The sequence below is a fragment of the Balaenoptera physalus genome (genome assembly GCF_965194825.1).
Source record: "Balaenoptera physalus genome assembly, chromosome: 17".
Classification (NCBI taxonomy): Eukaryota; Metazoa; Chordata; class Mammalia; order Artiodactyla; family Balaenopteridae; genus Balaenoptera; species Balaenoptera physalus.
The window spans coordinates 14,212,478-14,231,119 of NC_138895.1; the positions used below are offsets into that span (position 1 = coordinate 14,212,478).

The following is an 18,642-nucleotide window of genomic DNA, read 5'->3' on the forward strand; positions in this document are numbered from 1 at the left end:
TTTCCTTTTCTGTGTAAAAGCTTTTAAGTTTAAATAAGTCCCATTTGTTTACTTTTGCTTTTATTTCCGTTACTCTAGGAGGTGGGTCAAAAAAGATCTTGCTGTGGTTTATGTAAAAGAGTGTTTTTCCTACATTTTCCTCTAAGAGTTTTATAGTATCTGATCTTACATTTAGGTCTTTAATCCATTTGGAGTTTACTTTTTGTATGGTGTTAGGTAGTGTTCTAATTTCATTCTTTTACATGTAGCTGTCCAGTTTACCCAGCACCACTTATTGAAGAGGCTGTCTTTTCTCCAAAATATACAGGCAGCTCATGGAGCTCAATATCAAAAAAACGAACAATCCAATTAAAAAATGGGCAAAAGACCTAAATAGACATTTCACCAAGGAAGACATACAGTTGGCCAAGAGGCACATGAAAAGATGCTCAGCATCATAATCATTAGAGAAATGCAAATCAAAACTACGATGAGGTATCACCTCACGCCAGTCAGAATGGCCATTATCAAAAAATCTAGAAACAATAAATGCTGGAAAGGGTGTGGTGAAAAGGGAACCCTCTTGCACTGTTGGTGGGAATGTAAATTGATACAGCCACTATGGAGAACGGAGGGCGTTTACCCCGCCCACTCGGGGTATGGGGTATGGAGGTTCCTTAAAAAACTAAAAATAGAACTACCATATGACTCAGCAATCCCACTACTGGGCATATACCCTGAGAAAACCATAATTCAAAAAGAGACATGTACCACAATGTTCATTGAAGCTCTATTTACAATAGCCAGGACATGGAAGCATCCTAAGTGTCCATCGACAGATGAATGGATAAAGAAGATGTGGCACATACATACAAAGGAACATTACTCAGCCATAAAAGGAAATGAAATTGAGTTATTTGTAGTGAGGTGGATGGACCTAGAGTCTGTCATACAGAGTGAAGTAAGTCAGAAAGACAAAAACAAATACATATGCTAACGCATATATATGGAATCTAAAGGAAAAAAATGGTACTGGTGAACCTAGTTGCAGGGCAGGAATAAGATGTAGACATAGAGAATGAACTTGAGGACACGAGGTGGGAGGGGTAAGCTGGGGCAAAGTGAGAGTAGCATCGATGTATATACACTACCAAATGTAAAATAGTTAGCTAGTGGGAAGCAGCAGCATAGCACAGGGAGATCAGCTGGGTGCTTTGTGATGACCTAGAGGGGTGGGATAGGGAGGATGGGAGGGAGGCTCAAGAGGGAGGGCACATGGAGACATATATATGCATACAGCTGTTTCACTTTGGTGTGCAACAGAAACCAACACCGTACTGTGAAGGAATTATACTCCAATAAAGATCTATTAAAAAAAAAAAAAAAAAGAGCCAGGGATTCTTGGAGAAGAGGTTAATTCCCAGCTGAGACAGGAAAGATGAGCCTGGAGCATCTTGAGGTGCCAGAAAATGAACAGCTACTCGAAAATGATTGTGGTTATATGAACAGGACACGAGAAGCAAACTGAAGGAGCTCCCGGTGGCCAGAACTGGAACAATTTGAACAACAAAATGTTACGAATAATAAAAATGTTGGATTATAACTCATAGGATAAAATAAATAGCCATGAATCTATACTGATTTAAATAAATACTTGAATACATAAACAGTTTGGGGAGAAGGGATAACTCTTCTTTACAGAAGCATTCCAGTTCACAAACACTACAGTGGTATTGATGTGGGCAAGAGGCACCAATAGAGGGTAAAATCAGTGAGCACAAGTTTGAAGAGAAGCAGGATATGGGCATAGTCTCACAGTTTCTCTCGCAACAGATTTATTAAGTACAAAAAGAAAGCTGGTGACTTTACAGTGGAAAAATCTGGTGGACACCACCTTACCCAAGTGATGAGAGTTAATGTCACTGGTGACAAGACGTTTGGACATTATATGATACAATGATGATCAGCCTCAGTGATATGATGCACTAAGAAGATACAGCATCACTTCTGTGATTTTCTTGCCCAAAATACATATCTTCTATCTAATCATAAGGAGACATCTGGCAAACCCAAATTGAGAGACATTCTGCAAAACAATGACCAGTACTCATCCCAAGTATTAAGGTCATGAAAGACCAAGGAAGCCTGAGGAATTGTCCCAGATTGGAGGAGACCATGAAGATACAAAGACAAAATGCAGTGTGGGATCCTGGATTGGATTCTGGGATAGAAAAGGAGGACATTAGTGGAGGGAAATGGGGAAATGTGAATAAGACATGCAGCTTAGCTAATAGCATTTCCTGGTTTTGATCATCATACTGTGATTAAGTGAAGGCTTAAAATTAGAGGGAGTTTACCTGGTGGGTAAAGTATGTGACCTCTCTGTTCTGCTTGTAAACTTTTCTCTAAGTCTAAAATTAGTTCAAAATAAAGAGGTTTTTTTAACTTCATAATTGCAATTCCTAAATTTCTTCCCATCTTTTTTTTTGCCATACACATCCCCTTTTCCCTATTTGCTTTCCTTTATTTGGTCCATCTTGAGAGAATATACTCTTTTCTTTTTCTTTCTTTCTTTTCTCCTTTTCTTTCTTCCCTTCCCATCCATCAGAATTTAGTAGCAGGGAGAGAGTTTTGGGTTTTTTAAACCACTCTCCTCCATTTATACTCAGCCCCAAACCCTGGTGTTTGCTTCTATGTAGTAACTCATTCCCCTTAGGAACTGAACAATGAATATTCATGAACTTGACAGATTTGCAAAGACTTTTTCATTGCTAAAGCGCGTTATCTTTGTACTATAAACTCTGAGGCAGAATTCTTATATTTCAGAGATCCACATGCACATGCCTTGTCCAGAAATTGCTTTAAACTGTTTAAGGAAAGATTTTCTTGATAAATAATATGAAGTTTAAAATAGCTAAATATTCAGCTAAGGACAAAACAGGCTGTATGCATATGATAGAACTGTGATTTCCGTTCCAGGAAAGTGGGGACACAGAGCAGGTATTTCTAGTATGCTCCTTTCCTGTTTTCAGTGACTTAAAAGTTAATTGCTTAAATATTGAATAAAGACGTAGATGAGATAGTGAACAGGAAGCTGTCATTTTACCTTACTTTGAAATGAGTTAGATGGCTTTTGAAATAAGTATCAATCCTTTGAAACAACACATCAGTGTATTTTGATGCTTAAAAGCATTAATTCTGAAAATGCTCAGATGATGATTTCTTTCTCCTCATCGAGTCTCTCTTGATGTTAAATATAAATATATTGTTGCAATCAATACTCTACACTCAAATGTTAATGGTATGTTAAATGGTTACTAATACAATGCAGAACTAAAAGTGATTGTCCTTACTTCTTTCAGGGAGCACGAGTTCAGAACACAGCAAAGAATTTGGGAGTCAGGGACCGGACCCCACAGTCTGCTCCGAGGTGAGTGACTCCCCATGTCTACTCTTTCCCAGAGGACTTGCCACCATTTCCCAGACAGTGTCACTTACAGCTAATGCAACGACCCCAGGATACGCCCAGTGTACTACTGAATACACTCATGGAAATCAGCCTTGTAAGCATTTGGTGGCAAAATGTGATTAGGCTTAAATGCTCTCAGATTAAATGAAATTTTAGGTGAAGCAAACTTAGAGGTAACATTATCAACATTATTCTATTTTTCAAATTCCTTCATGAATTCAAAAACAAAAATCCGCACAAGTACTACTGAAATTTGTATTCCAACTGTGCCAAACCACCAAGATGCCATTTCCATTTATACTTCTATGATCACATGTGCTGTTCCCTCTGGCACGATCACCTGTCCCATCTGTGTCTGTATGAAAAACTGCTACATAAGCACAAAACCCAACTTAGGTACCATTTTCTCCTCGAAGCTTTGGTTGAGTTTTCTTCCTCTCTGTGTTCCCTTAGCATCCTGTGTATTGATCCATTATAGCCCTGATGTGTTGCAGTGTATTGTTCCATGTCTCTCTGCCTAACCTGAATAAGAATTCTTTAGAGGCAGGGAATATTCTTTTTGGATTTTATTTATCACCCATCATAGTGCCTACATAGTGCCTACATAGAATATTTGAACTGATTTCAAGAATGCATGAATGAATGAATGAATGAGCTTTTTGTTCGTCATTCTACCAAATGTTCACAGCGCACATATCATCGTAAGAAAGGACTGTAATCCACCTTTAAAATAAATAACCATGGGAACAGCCATCAAAGATTTGATTTCCCTGGTGACATTAGGGTAGGCAGCCATCTATCTTGAAGTAGGGCAAAGTTAAATAATTGCTTTTACATTTGGTTGTTTTTATACATTTGCATTTTAACAAAAAGTAGCCTCCTCCAAGCACTGTCACAGATGAGACACTCTTTGTTTCTATTTACAAAGCAACTACCAGAGCGAGAATGATGACTGCAGCATTTATGAAGTTCTATTTCATTCTGAAAAAGTATGTGGGCAGTGAAAGTACTTGCAAAAGGGAAAACATTTTCCCCCTGAAAGTAGATGGAGTGCTCATATTCTAATCGCATTTATTTTCAGTGCTGGCTCCTAACTCTCTTTAATCCTCAAGTCTTGTTAATGTTATCGTTCATAGGTGATTAGATTAGAATCTAAGACTTTCTGTTGCTAAAGAATCATTTCACATAGGCATTATCTCTCCAGCAGCTTAGCAGTCATGGTGTATTTGGATAATAAACCCAGTGAAGCTTTAAAATTCCAATAAGAAAACAATATAATGGCTCAGCGAGGTCTTCTTAGCTGGGGCTTATAAACACTAATAAACAGTGGGGATAAGACTTAAGCACCCTGATCAATAAACCAGTGTGTAAGCTCAATATGAGAAAAGAAACTGATGAGCTCACTTTGTTTTTTATTGGGTTACGTTTAAAACACTTGAAACACAATAAAACCTGCCAGTTCTAAAGTTGACATATTTTACAAGGGGGTAACAGCCCTGAGAGAGAAATCTAGAGTAATTTTTCAATTTTAGTTATGCTTTCATTCATTCTACAAACATTTATAGAGGACCTAAGAAATGAAAAGCATTCTGCTGTGCCCCATGGAGAATGTAAGCATGAGACAGAAATAGTTCCGGCCCTCAAGGAACTTTCAGTTAAAGAGGGATGAGTGAAACACAACCACAAGAAAAGGGAGAGAGTGAGAAGCACTCTGTGAGGGTGCAGAGAGGGTACTAAGTACCACAGAGCATCTGGGATCCCTCCCATCTGGGAGCCAAAGAGAGCAAAGTGAAGAACACATTTGTCTCTCAAGGCCCGGCCCTCCAAGGCAAGACTCAGGTAATGTTTCTGGAAACATCTTCACAGAGATAAAGTTTGCTGTCTCTGACTGACATAGTATTTGACTCAAATCCCCAACGAATCTCTATTATAGTTTTCCTTTCTCCATTCACTGCCTTTCATTTTTTAAAAATTCACTCAGCAAACATATGTTGAATTTCTGCTGTGTGTTTGTAGATGTCAGGCACTTTGATAAAAGCTAGGGATAAAGACATAATCCCCTCTACCAGTCAGTGAGGTGTCATAGAGCAACAACTGAATAAAATGAAACTAGTATACAGTGTGTGTGTGTGATAAGAACCATGACAGTGCAGCCACTATGAAAAACAGTAGGGAGGTTCCTTAAAAAACTAAAGTTGAACTACCATATGATCCAGCAATTTCACTCCTGGGCATGTATCTGGAAAAAACGAAAACACTAATTCGAAAAGATACATGCACCACAATGTTCATAGCAGCACTATTTACAATAGCAAGACATGGAATCAACCCATGCCCATCAACAGACAAACTGACTTAAGAAGATGTGTGTGTGTGTGTGTGTGTGTGTATACCTACACACACACACACACACACACACACACACACACACACACACATTGGAATATTACTCAGCCATAAAAAAGAATGAAATTCTGCCATTTGCAGCCATGTGGGTGGACCTAGAGAATATTATGCTGAGTGAAATTAGTCATACAGAGAAAGACAAATACTACGTGATATCACTTATATGTGGAATCTAAAAAATAATACAAATGAATGTGTATGTAAAACAGAATGGGACTCACAGACATAGAAAACAAACTTGTGGCTACCAAAGAGGAGAGGGAAGAGGGAGGGACAAATTAGACATACAGGATAATAGATACAAATACTGTATATAAAATAGATAAACAACAAGGATTTATTGTATAGCACAGGGAACTACACCCATTATCTTGTAATAACCTATAATGGAATAAATCCACAAAAATACTGAATCGCTATGCTCTACACCTTAAACTAACACAATACTGTAAAGCAACTATACTTCAATTTTAAAAAAAGAACCATGACAGGAATGGCACAGATTGCCATGGGAACACAGAGAAGGGGCACATAACTCAGCCTAAGGATGGAGGGGAGAGGTTGCAGAGTATTCCTTCCCCAGTCAGCATGGTAATCAATGTCTTCCTCAGCTGATGCAGTGACACCAATGCCTAGAGAACACATCACATTCTGAGAACTACACCTAGATCTCTATGACTGATGGTTGAATGTGATTTAAGAATGATGCAGGGTGAGGCTGGAGACATAGGCAGGGGCTGGATCAGGAAGAGACTTGTGCAAGATATTGAAGAGCCTTGATTTTAACTTGAAGACAATAAGGAGCCACTAATAAACAATCTTTCTGGAAGATTTGGATTTTAGAATTTATGTCTGGCAACGTTAGGAGGAGCCATTTGGGGACAACTAAGACTGAAGGCAGCAGATGCTTTGGACACTAATTGAATGTAGGAAGTTAGTGAAAAGGAAGACTCTAGGATGACCACCAAATCTTTGGCTTGGATGACAATGGTGAAAGGTTCTAGTCACTGAGATAGTAGATGGAAGAAAAAGAGCATGCGTGGGAAACATGATGAGCTTGACTTGGTGGTATTGCAGTAAAGTGCAGCTGGGCATCCATGTGGAGATGTATTTGTGGGCGCTACAAATGAGGTTCCTCCTCCTTGTAACTAGCATGTATTGACTGGCCAGAACAATAAACATATCTTCACCAAGAACCAAATATTACATTCCAGATGTAATGGCGCACTGGTCTTATTTTCTCTTGCATTACACACTTTGGAAACTATTGTGTAATGAAAATTTGATTTTCTTTATTTACATACTTGGGAGACAGCATATTGTAGTGGTTACAAGTGAAAAAAATGATTTTGGGTCCCGTCCCTGCCAGGTGACCTTATTTAGTCAGGTTATTTATCTTCTCTGAGACAGTTTTTGCCCTCTGTTAAATTGGGAGAATTGCCTTGGGTCAGAGTGTTATTGATAATTTAGCCTTGAATAGAGGCATTCACTTTGTGGTCTCCTTTAACACAGGTTTTATTTGTGCCATGTAGAAAGATGAAGGGCATGATCTATAGACTGAAGTTTGAAGGTTCTATTCTCTGCAGACTTGAATTTGGGCTGGAAATACCAGCTCCAGGATGGCTGCCTGAGCCCAACAGGAAAAGGAGAAAGTGGAGCCAGAAACAAACGTTTTTCGTGCAGGGCCCTTGATGTGCACGAGTGGGATGTGAATACGGCAGGGGCTCCAAAATGTTGGGCAAAGTCCTCTGATGACCTAACTATTTAGCTGACAAAAAGCAAGTGCCTCAGGAGAGAGCAAAAGTCCAACTCTTACCTATTACATTTTACTTACAAACTTCATCTGCCTGTGCTCAATTCCCAAAGCCCCACAATTTCCATTACGGATGTGTCTGAACTCAGATAACCCTGAGTTACTTCCAAGAAGCCTCCCCAAAAGCTGAATCTGCCCAGCTCTGCGGTACCCAGAGCTATTATTTTATTAGGTGATCACAAGGAGTAGCCTTTTCTCCAGTTTGTGAGACAGACATGGCAAAGACTGCTCTACCGAGTGGCATTAGTTACATTATGTGGAAACATGCAGTGCAAGGTAATGGAAAGTGATGTCTTAGCCCAGATCTCAAGGCATAGGACATTTGCCACCCAGCTGACTGTTCCTGTTCTACGTGAGTAAGTCCGCTGTGCCTTTTCACTCATTAAGCAGCACTTTCAGGGAAATAAAATGATAGAAATTAAAGAGGAGAAGAACTTCCCCATCATTCTATTATTCCAGCCCTGGGAACGCAATTTGAAGCAACACCATGTCCTTCAGCTGCAAAAGCAGCTTTGAAGAATATCAGCTCAGTTTAATGTATTCTTTTCTCCGGGAAGGATGAAATAAGTTTTCTGACTTGAGATGTCCTTATTTCAGCGTTCATTTTCTTCCATGGAGATGACATGTACAGTATTCACCACCTTCCAGACTCCAAAGGCAGTAACTTCTTCTCTGTGTTTCCAGAGTAGGAAAGTTCATTTTATTAACAAGGTTTCTAACTCAATATTAAATCCTTTTCATTCTCTCCCCTTTGATTTCGAATGACCATGGGATTAAATGTTGAAGGGAGAGGAAATTTATAATTTGATAAATTTGTCAACAACTCATTTAAAGTGTGTTCAATTTCATCTGTAAAAGAGAGTGAGTCACCGCAGCGATTCCTGGGTTTGGAGTGCTTTTAAAATGGAGCAAAGTTGAAATCTGCACCTTAAATTTTTAGATCATCAGACAAAGCTCTGAAGTAGGACCAGCGTGGCCATGGGCATCACTGGGGACTACAGGCTTACAACCAGCCACCTTAGATCAGCTTGTATTCTCTCAGGTTCTGCCTTAATAGTGGGTGTGCCCTGGGTATTACTGTTGCAGTGGTTATATCCCCCTTTATTTGAGTTCTGGAGTTAGGATTCAACCATTCAGAAAAACGTGGAGCCCTAGAACTTGTATAATCCCACTAGTTCAGTCCCCTGAGCTTTGCCTTCATGCTGTATGGTTTCAAAAAACTAGACCTGTGATGCAAAGGGAGAGCATCTTGGAGCATCTCTGCCAGTTCAAATGGATTCCTTAGTCCACTTGAATCTCCACCTGATTCTATTGACAGATGAGTGACAGTGTGGGCAGAGCTGGACAAGTATTCCTTAGGAAACACCAGCTAATTGTGCCTTGATATTCAGGCCTCAGGACTGTGCCACATCAGCCTAGCCATGACCAACTGCCAGCACCACCAGGATGGTACAGAATGAAGCAAATTTCTAAGACAAGTCAGAAAATCAGTAACCCCTAAGAGGTAGATGCTATCTTGCTACAAGATCATCATGATAGACATGATGGTAATTATCATCTCCTAGAATTCAGAGAATCACTTTTGCTACCAGCAAGGTGAGCAGCCTGTGTTGGCAGCACTGAAACAGAAGCAGCTGGTGTAAAAACGGCAGCATTGCCTAATCAACAGGCATCTAGATGTGCAAAGAGACACTGGTGTTTTGGAATAACAGAACCGGAATCTTGGAGTTTGCTAAAGCACAGGCAATTTTTAGTGAAATTGGTGATATGATCATGACTGACTCCCAAACCAAGAAATTATTGTCAATGTATTTGTGATACAAATAAAAACATGTCAAGCAATGTCAGTATGCCGGGCTGTTGTCACACCTTCCCATGCCTTTTGTAGGCTGTACAAGCTGTGCGAGCCTCCTCCCCCAGTTGGAGAAGAATGAGGAGAATCTCCAAGGAACCAGGCAAGCAGAAGCTTCTGAACACCGGACTAGACAAAGAACGTGCTGGCTAAATATTCTCCACTCAACATAAAAACATGGATTTTTTTCTCTTGGTCTTTCATCATGGTGTAAATAACTAATGTTCAGCTTGTACTTAGATATTTGTGCTGGAAATGGATGGAAGTCCATTCAGACAACTCAGCTTCACAAATGGATCTTTCATGTGTGTTAATGTGAATTATTCATCCCTGGAGATTACATAAAAAAATATCAGAGATAAAACATTAACCATTGTGCCTCCTTTCCCATTTATTAAAAGTATTGTATTGTGTTTGCTTTCATCTTCTCCAAATGGAGCGTGTTGTGTTGGATATTTCCGTTTGAAGAAGTCTGTCATTGAAGAAATGTGGTCACGCTTTCCAGATCATCACACAGAAATGTGACAGACAATAGAGACTCGGTGTCTTAGGTTTTCTGTCTCCCACTTGCATCTGAGAAGGTAGCTTGCGGGTGAAAGGTGAAGAGCATCCTTTACTCTTTCTAAGGGAGTGTTTCTCAGTAGAGGAGAAGAGAGCTGACTGAGGTCTCCAGCAAGACCTTCATCCAGCTGCTTTCAGGGACCCTTTATGCTCGTGGACAGTTCCAGGGAACCATGCTGTCCTTGGTTTCTGAAGTGGGCGTGGCTTCCTTGGGTGGAGTCCTGATGCTGTTCCGTAGGTGTCCAGGAGATGGGGAGAGGCAGGGATTGGGGAGGGTTGGAAGGAAGACTAGGGTGAAGGAGGGAAAAATAAGCCTGTTTAAAAAGTCAACCTTTAAATTTGAAAGCTACCTAAAGCTCTTATTTTATTAAAGGCTTTCATATGAGATGTCAGACTCCTAAAAGAATACACCATGCTGAGTGTTTTTCTATCAAGGTAATATATATATAAGATGAGAAAATAAAGCTTTATTTGTTGAACTTTAAAAGGACTATTAGAGACCTTGATAATTTATGAAAGTACAAGGTGTATTCTATTTTCATTCTAAAGTTTACATAATGTTTATCCTTTCTACATTGATAAAATAACATTGTTTTTTTTAGCATAGTGACTATAGTAATATTGATTTTAAATCTGTAATTTTCAAAACAATTAAAATGCCCTTACTGTGATTGTGATACTTAGGTGGATTTAGACTAATTTCTTATGTGAAATGCTTTTCATAACTAAAGTATATACAAACCATTATGAAATTTTAATTTATGAAATTTGATAATAGTTTTCAAACACTTATTAAAAAAACTTTCATCACTAACAGTTGTGTATTGAATAACAGAAATACTGCGTTGCGTATACATGAGGCCTTTATATACTGGTCAAATTAATAATAAATGTTATTCAGCACAGAAGCACTTAAGACTTTCATGACAAGTACACATCTATAATGAAAAATAAAGAAACCAACATCAGAGATTTCAGAGAAAAAGTTGAACACTTTGAATTTAATGAAGATATGACCTTAATGTAAATATCTACATGAAACATATTCTTCACTTTCAGGGGTTTAACATTCTTGATACTATTGCAAGTGATCCCGAAGGTCCATGAAATTAGTAAATTGTGATTTTCCTGTACTGAAAATTTGATTACATTTAACACAGGGCTAATGAGTGAGTAAAGCTGATTAACTAGCAAGTACTTTTCATGTTGTCATTACTGTTTTCTAATCACTACCCTAGAAGTAGTGTTCCTTTTTAGAGGCATGAAGGGATCACTTAAACATTTCAGTCATACTTTGCTGTTTCATAGGGGAAAACCATCTGCTATTGTAGTATTTACAAATTAGCATATTTTAAGATCTAATCTCTATATAATAGGGTTACTTAATATTGTTTTAAGGGTTAAACATGGTGTAGGTGTACCATCTATCAGAGTGCTTGGTGCTTATTGAAATCTCAAAAGTTAGTGATGACTTATATTACCATCAGTCACTGTGATTTTTGATTGTAATAAAAACTGTAGCTAAAACCTAAGTAATTTCTACCTGCCAAGCAATACCTCCAGGTGCTTCACCCATACTTTGTTGTTATTGCTTCATTAATCCTAACAGTGATTTGAGGTGATATTCTTGCATCACCCCCATTTTACCATTGAGGAAGTAAAGCAAAGAATAGTCCAGTGACTTGCCCAAGATCACATGGCTGATAAGTGGTAGAACCAGGATTTGAACCCAGGAAGTACATTGCCTTCTTAATACATTGTGCTGCTTTTCCTTATTAATATAGGAAATGTAATATTGCCAATTATTTGTTAGTAAAGTTGGAGTTATGTGTGGTGTGGGCCATTAAATTATACATCTTATATTGAGAAAAAAGTGAATGGAAATGTGTAAAATGCCTTTAATATATGAAAACCATAGGATTTCCTGGACATTTTACCATTCTGGATACACATTATGAGGTAACCCAATGCGATTGCAATCTGAAAAAACATGATCTATCCCTCATAATTGAAGATAACAGTTTTAGATATGTTTTGAAAGTCTGGAATAGTACATTATATAAAATTTGACTATGATTCCAAAACAGTGATAACAGTAAAAAATGTCAAATGAGTGAATTAATAAAGACAACTCTTCAACACCAAGATGTACCTCTGTGTGACATCAGACATTTAACTGACCTTGAGTTTTTAGATGAGATCGGGTATGTTCAGGGTGGTATGACCATAGACTGGCCTTGAGTTTTTAGAATGGGTTTACCTCAATGCTTACATACTCCTCTGCAAGCAGTGAACCTTTAAACATTACAGAAGCCTGCTAACAGTTCTTCCAAGTTCTGCCGACTTTGAAGTTCTGAGTTTGGACATCTGCCTCTCTCCACCTAAAAGGGAAGGTCACACCTAGAGATTTTGGTTCTTAATATGGGACTGGTTCATAAATACTTGTTAACTAGTCATTCATGGTCAGTAAATCTTAAACATTCCATCATATCTTATAAAGTTTTCTCATTAAGTATTACAAAATTTAATATATTATTGAAAGTGTGAGTAATTTGAAGAGACTAAAATTTTGCATCTACTTCCATTACATTTAACAAGAAAGAAAGAAAGAGGGAAGGAAGGAAGGAAGGAGGGAAAGAGAGAGAAAGAAAGAAAAAGAAAGAGAAAGAAAGAAAGGAAGGAAGAGAGAAAGAAAGATGGAGGAAGGAAGGAAGGGAGGAACTTTTGTACTAGTTTTGCTTATATTGGATATGTAATTTTGAATTTAGAGTATAAGCTTTATTTTATGAACAAATATCCCCATTTTAGAAGTCTCACACTATTTTCTGTCTTTTCAAATCACATTCTGCCAGTGGCTTAGATTCACTGTGTGTTCAGTGGCCACTGTTATTGCAGCAACAATGTTCAATTTAAAAGTAGGTTAATTTCTCATGATACTGTGATACATATGACATTATATTGATATTGGTTCTGACTCTATTAATTTAAATTTTGTGATAGTTAAATTCAGAATGAAATGATACTGACCTTGGCACTAACTGTAAAAGCCAAGAAAATGAATGGGTAAAAAAATCCCTAGGAGATATTAACCCATTTAAGAAACCAAACTATTTTCAACCCTTTGGACGCATTTTAACAGCAAAACTAATGTTTATTGACTTGGAAGCATTCAGTTGAGTTAGTTACTCTATGTATTTGAAAATAATAGATTTGCAATTAGAACACCAAAGTATTCTTTTGTTAGTTCACGTAGATCTTTTCCTATGTAGCATGATTTTGTGCAGAATAGAGGGAATATGTTTATTCATCTATATTTTCAGTAAAACATAAGATTGAAATTTAAAATGACTAACCTTAATTTAAGTCATCTTCATTTACATTTTACTTTAAAGGTCATTTTTAGATTTTCTTCACTAGCTGTATTTAGTAATAATGAAACTAACCTTTATCATGTGACTAAATTGCTTCTGAATTTTCAAAAACTGTTTCATTTTTAAAGGCTTATTTTTAAGTGAATTATCGTACAAAATTATACCTCAATTACTTTCCCAAAGTGAGTAGTAGTTATTTCATTAACATGTATATACATTAATATTAACCAGTTTGCCAAATGAATTGTCAGTTGCCCTGCATAAACATGAAAGCAAAAGCTTTGGAAACGATTTAGGATGATCTGAACCTCGATTAAGGGAAATATTCTGAACTTTATCAACTTTTTTGAAGGGTTAGGGATGAGCCTCAGAAAAGTTTTCACCCTTGATGAAGCAGATGAGGTGGGGTAAAGTTCCAGGAGGCATCTGGGCCAAGAGCGGGCTTAGGCTGGTTCCTTTTACATACAGTGGCCATAACCTTTGTAGGTGCTGCGATTCCATAATAGTTATCATGGTCAGTCTTTTGTTTTCAAAAATTTTACTACTTAAAAGCTTTGCTTTTAACAGTGATCTCAGCATTCATATTGCCAAGCTGTGCTATGCAGACACATGGCCTACTTCACTCAGGATAGCTTGCTCCTCTCACTGAGAAGAGATGTCTGAAGTCTACTAGGTGTACTAAGAGAGAGATATATATATATATATATAAAATATACATATATATTTATAATGTTTTGTTTTTACGGTAATACATTATAAAACTTACTTAGATTCTTCTGTCTTATTTTGTATGAAGGTATGAAATATGTAGTTGTTCAATATATTGAATGTCTGTCTAAATATGCCGTAAGCATACCTGCCATCTTTTGATCACTGGCACTAGTTTGCTACTCAATCTGGAGTCTATTGACCTGGCTTTGCCATCAGAAGAAGCAGCCGATTAAGAACAAAATTGTTGAATTCTTACATGGTAGTTCTAGTTTGAATAGCTAATTTGGGGTGCAAACAACAGAATAAATGTTATCCACTCATGTGTTCATTCAACAAACGTGTTTGAGAATTCACTTTCTAAAAGGCACAGCCAATGGGCCTCATTTATGTGTTGCGTGCATTTGGTTCAAAAATCTTCACAGTATCTCCTCAGTGTTAATCTCCTCTGTGTCTTTTACTTGGAATGATATTATTTGTAACACAAACCTATTCTAATACCATGTAGGTATATATACTGTGTGAAGTCAAGAATGCTAAGTAAGTAAAATGCCCTAGAAAAAGTACATTTAAATATGAGTATCTAATGCCTCAAGCAAATTTACTAGAGTTTCAGATGAATATATATTTTTGTAACTGCCAAGTAAATGAGTAGAACATAGCTTTTTGTTTAAAAAATATTTTTATAAGTATTCATTTACACAGTATTCATTATTTTCAACATTAAAATATCAAGTTGGTTCTATAAATAGTGATTCTTTTGAATATTCATATTTAACATTGTATAACACCCAAACTGTAATGACAATTTCATCCAAATATATTATTATAGTAGTCTGTTTTTCCTTTGTAAAATATACATGTAACATAGTTTCAATCACTCAGTATTTTGTGTGTGGTTAAAATGATCAAGTGTATTATATATTTTATATCATTTATTTTTGTCTGCATAAAAGACTAGAATAGTAACATTGTATCATACATGTCAAAAATAATAAAGAGAAATGTAGTACGACCATCTCAGTTTCTATCCATTTAAATTTAACTAATTTCTATTATGTTCTCACCTGTTTAGGAGACACAAATATCCATGAAACAGAGCTTTTCACCCTTTAAGAATTCACAAGCTCAGTAGAAGAATTTTGATAAACATGTGAAACAAGTCTACAAATATGAACCAAGGTGAGTTGTAGAGACAGTAACTGTTAGAAAAAGAAGCTAAATATGAGCAGGAAAGCTTCATGGAAGATAAGAGACTGTGTGTTCCCTGAATTAACTAGCCAATCTACCAGGGTTTATTCAGTACCTGTTATGGATAAGCCCCTAGTTGCATAATGTATGCAATTATAAATGCATACAATTCCCAAACTCTGCAGTTAAAGAACTTGGTATATATCGATGATTAACGCAGTGCACAAACCAAAATAGTAACTACCAACATAGGCAATACACACTAATACAAAATGAGAGGTAAGACAATGAAAAATGGGTAGTATAGAAATTAGAGGAATTTATCAATAGATTCAATCCAACATCTCTTTATTGGACACCTAGGAATTACTTATCAGGTACTGAGCTAAGCTGGCTATTTAATCCTTAGAATATGGCTATTGCACATGTGGAGTTTACCGTCTAGAAGGGGAAGACTGACAAAAAAATACAGAAATAATGAGAGATGGCTAGGTCAGCTTTCAGCATGTGTAAGATTAAGCAATGGAAGACGGGAATGCAACCTTTTTAACAAAAACACCATGCATACAGGCGAGATGCAAATGTGCCAGATATTTTGGTAAGTTGGTGAGTAGATCAGTTTGGATAGAGGATTAAGATTTGTGAATATGGTAACTAATGATGTTGAGCCTTTTTCATGTGTTTTGGGCTATTAATATAATGATTTTTAGGAACTGTCTGTTTAGATGCTTGCACATTTTTATTGAGTTTGTTGCTTTTTACTATTTATAAAGTTCTTTATATACAAAAAAAAAAGATTTGTGAATGGAATTTGATAGGGATTGCATTGAATCCCATAGATTGCTTTGGATAGTATAGTCATTTTAACAATACTGATTCTTCCAATCCAAGAACACGGTATATCTTTCCATCTGCTTGTGTCATCTTCAGTTTCTTTCATCAGTGTCTTAACAGTTTTCAGAGTAAAGGTCTTTTGCCTCCTTAGTTGGGTTTATTCCTCAATATAGTATTCTTTTTGATGCAGTGGTAAATGTGATTGTTTCCTTAATTTCTCTTTCTGATCTTTTGTTGTTAGTGTATAAAAATGCAGCAGATTTCTCTGCATTAATTTTGTACCCTGCAACTTTACTGAAATAATTGATGATCTCTAGTAGTTTTCTGGTAATGTCTTTAGGATTTTCTACGTATAGTATTGTGTCATCTGCAAAGAGTGATAGTTTCACTTCTTTTTTCAGTTTGGATTCCTTTTATTTCTTTTTCTTCTCTGATTGCTGTGGCTAGGACTTCCAAAACTATGTTGAATAAAAGTGGAGAGTGGGCATCCTTGTCTTGTTCCTGATCTTAGAGGGAATGCTTTCAGCTTTTCACCCTTGAGTAAAATGTTAGCTGTGGGTTTGTCATATATGGTCTTTAAAATGTTGCAGTATGTTCCCTCTATACTCACTTTTTAGAGAGTTTTTAGTCGTAAATGGATGTTGAATTTATCAAAAGCTTTTTCTGTATCTATTGAGATGATCATATGGTTTTTATTCTTCAGTTTGTTAATGTGGGGTATCACACTGATTGATTTGTGGATGTTGAAAAATTCATATATCCCTGGGATAAATCCCACTTGATCATGGTGTATGATCCTTTTACTGTATTCTTGGATTTGGTTTACTAGTATTTTGTTGATTTTTGCATCTATATTCATCAGTAATATTGGCCTTTAATTTTCTTTTTTTGTGGTATCTTTGACTGGTTTTGGTATCAGTGTGATGGTGGCCTCATTTTTTCACAGAACTAGAACAAAAAATTTTTTAATTTGTATGGAAACACAAAAGACCCCAAATAGCCAAAGCAATCTTGAGAAAAAAAAATGGAGCTGGAGGAATCAGGCTCCCTAACTTGAGACTATACTACAAATCTACAGTAATCAAGACAGTATGGTGCTGGCACAAAAACAGAAATATAGATCAATGGAACAGGATAGAAAGCCCAAAAATAAACCCACACACCTATGGTCGATTAATCTATGATAAAGGAGGCAAGAATATACAATGGAGAAAAGACAGCCTCTTCAATAAGTGGTGCTGGGAAAACTGGACAACTACATGTAATAGAATGAAATTAGAACATTCTCTAACACCATATACAAAAATAAACTCGAAATGGATTAAAGACCTAAATGTAAGACTGGATCCTATAAAACTCCTAGAGGAAAACATTGGCAGAACACCCTTTGACATATATCACAGCAATATATTTTGGATCCGCCTCCTAGAGTAATGGAAATAAAAACAAAAATAAACAAATGGGACCTAGTTAAACTTTAAAGCTTTTGCACAGCAAAGGAAACCATAAACAAAATGAAAAGACAACCACAGAATGAGAGAAAATATTTGCAAATGATGTGACCTGTAAGGGATTAATTTCCAAAATGTACAAACAGCTCATACACCTCAATATCAAAAAAACAAACAACCCAATCAAAAAATGGGCAGAAGATCTAGACATTTCTCCAATGACATACAGATGGCCAAGAGGTACATGAAAAGATGCTGCCCATCGCTAGTAATTAGAGAAATGCAAATCAAAACTACAATGTGTTATCACCTCACTCTGGTCAGGATGGCCATCATCAGAAAGTCTACAAACAGTAGATGCTGAAGAGGGTGTGGAGAAAAAGGAACTCGCCTATACTCTTGGTGGGAATGTCAATTGGTACAGCCACTATGGAGAACAGTGTGGAGGTTCCTTAAAAAACTAAAAATAGAGTTATCATATAATCCAGTGATCCCACTCCTGGGCATACATCCAGAGAAAACTATAATTTGAAAAGATACATGCACCCCAGTGTTCATTGCAGCACTGTTTACAATAGCCAAGACATGGAAACAACCTAAATGTCCATCAACAGATAAATGGATAAAGAAGATTTGGTATATATATACCCATGGAGAATTAGCCATAAAAAAGAATGGAATAATGCCACTTGCAGCAACATGGATGGACTTAGAGATTATTATAGTAAGAGATTATTATAGTAAGTGAAGTAAGTCAAAGACAAATATATGATGTCGCTTATATGTGGAATCAATAAAAAGAGATACAAATGAACTTATTTACAAAACACAAATAGACCCACAGACATAGAAAGCTAACTTATGGTTACCAAAGGGGAAAGGGGAGAGGGGATAAATTAGGAGTTTGGGATTAACATATACACACTACCGTATGTAAAATAGATAAACAACAAGGACCTACTATATAGCACAGGGAACTATACTCAGTATTTTGCAATAACCTATAA

The 18,642-nt window shown here is 36.8% G+C and overlaps 1 protein-coding gene across 11 annotated transcripts in view; it reads left to right on the forward strand.

Annotated features, from left to right (window-relative positions):
• Window positions 1-9,889, forward strand: part of PREX2 (phosphatidylinositol-3,4,5-trisphosphate dependent Rac exchange factor 2) — a 287,172-nt gene extending 277,283 nt beyond the window's left edge. For all 11 annotated transcript variants that reach the window (XM_082433590.1, XM_082433586.1, XM_082433581.1 and 8 more), the window contains 2 exons: window positions 3,342-3,409; window positions 9,556-9,889. In XM_082433590.1, the coding sequence (XP_082289716.1) occupies window positions 3,342-3,409; window positions 9,556-9,601 (114 nt within the window). In that variant the 3' untranslated portion in view covers window positions 9,602-9,889. The remainder of the gene's footprint in view (window positions 1-3,341; window positions 3,410-9,555) is intronic.
• Window positions 9,890-18,642: the final 8,753 nt, after the last annotated feature.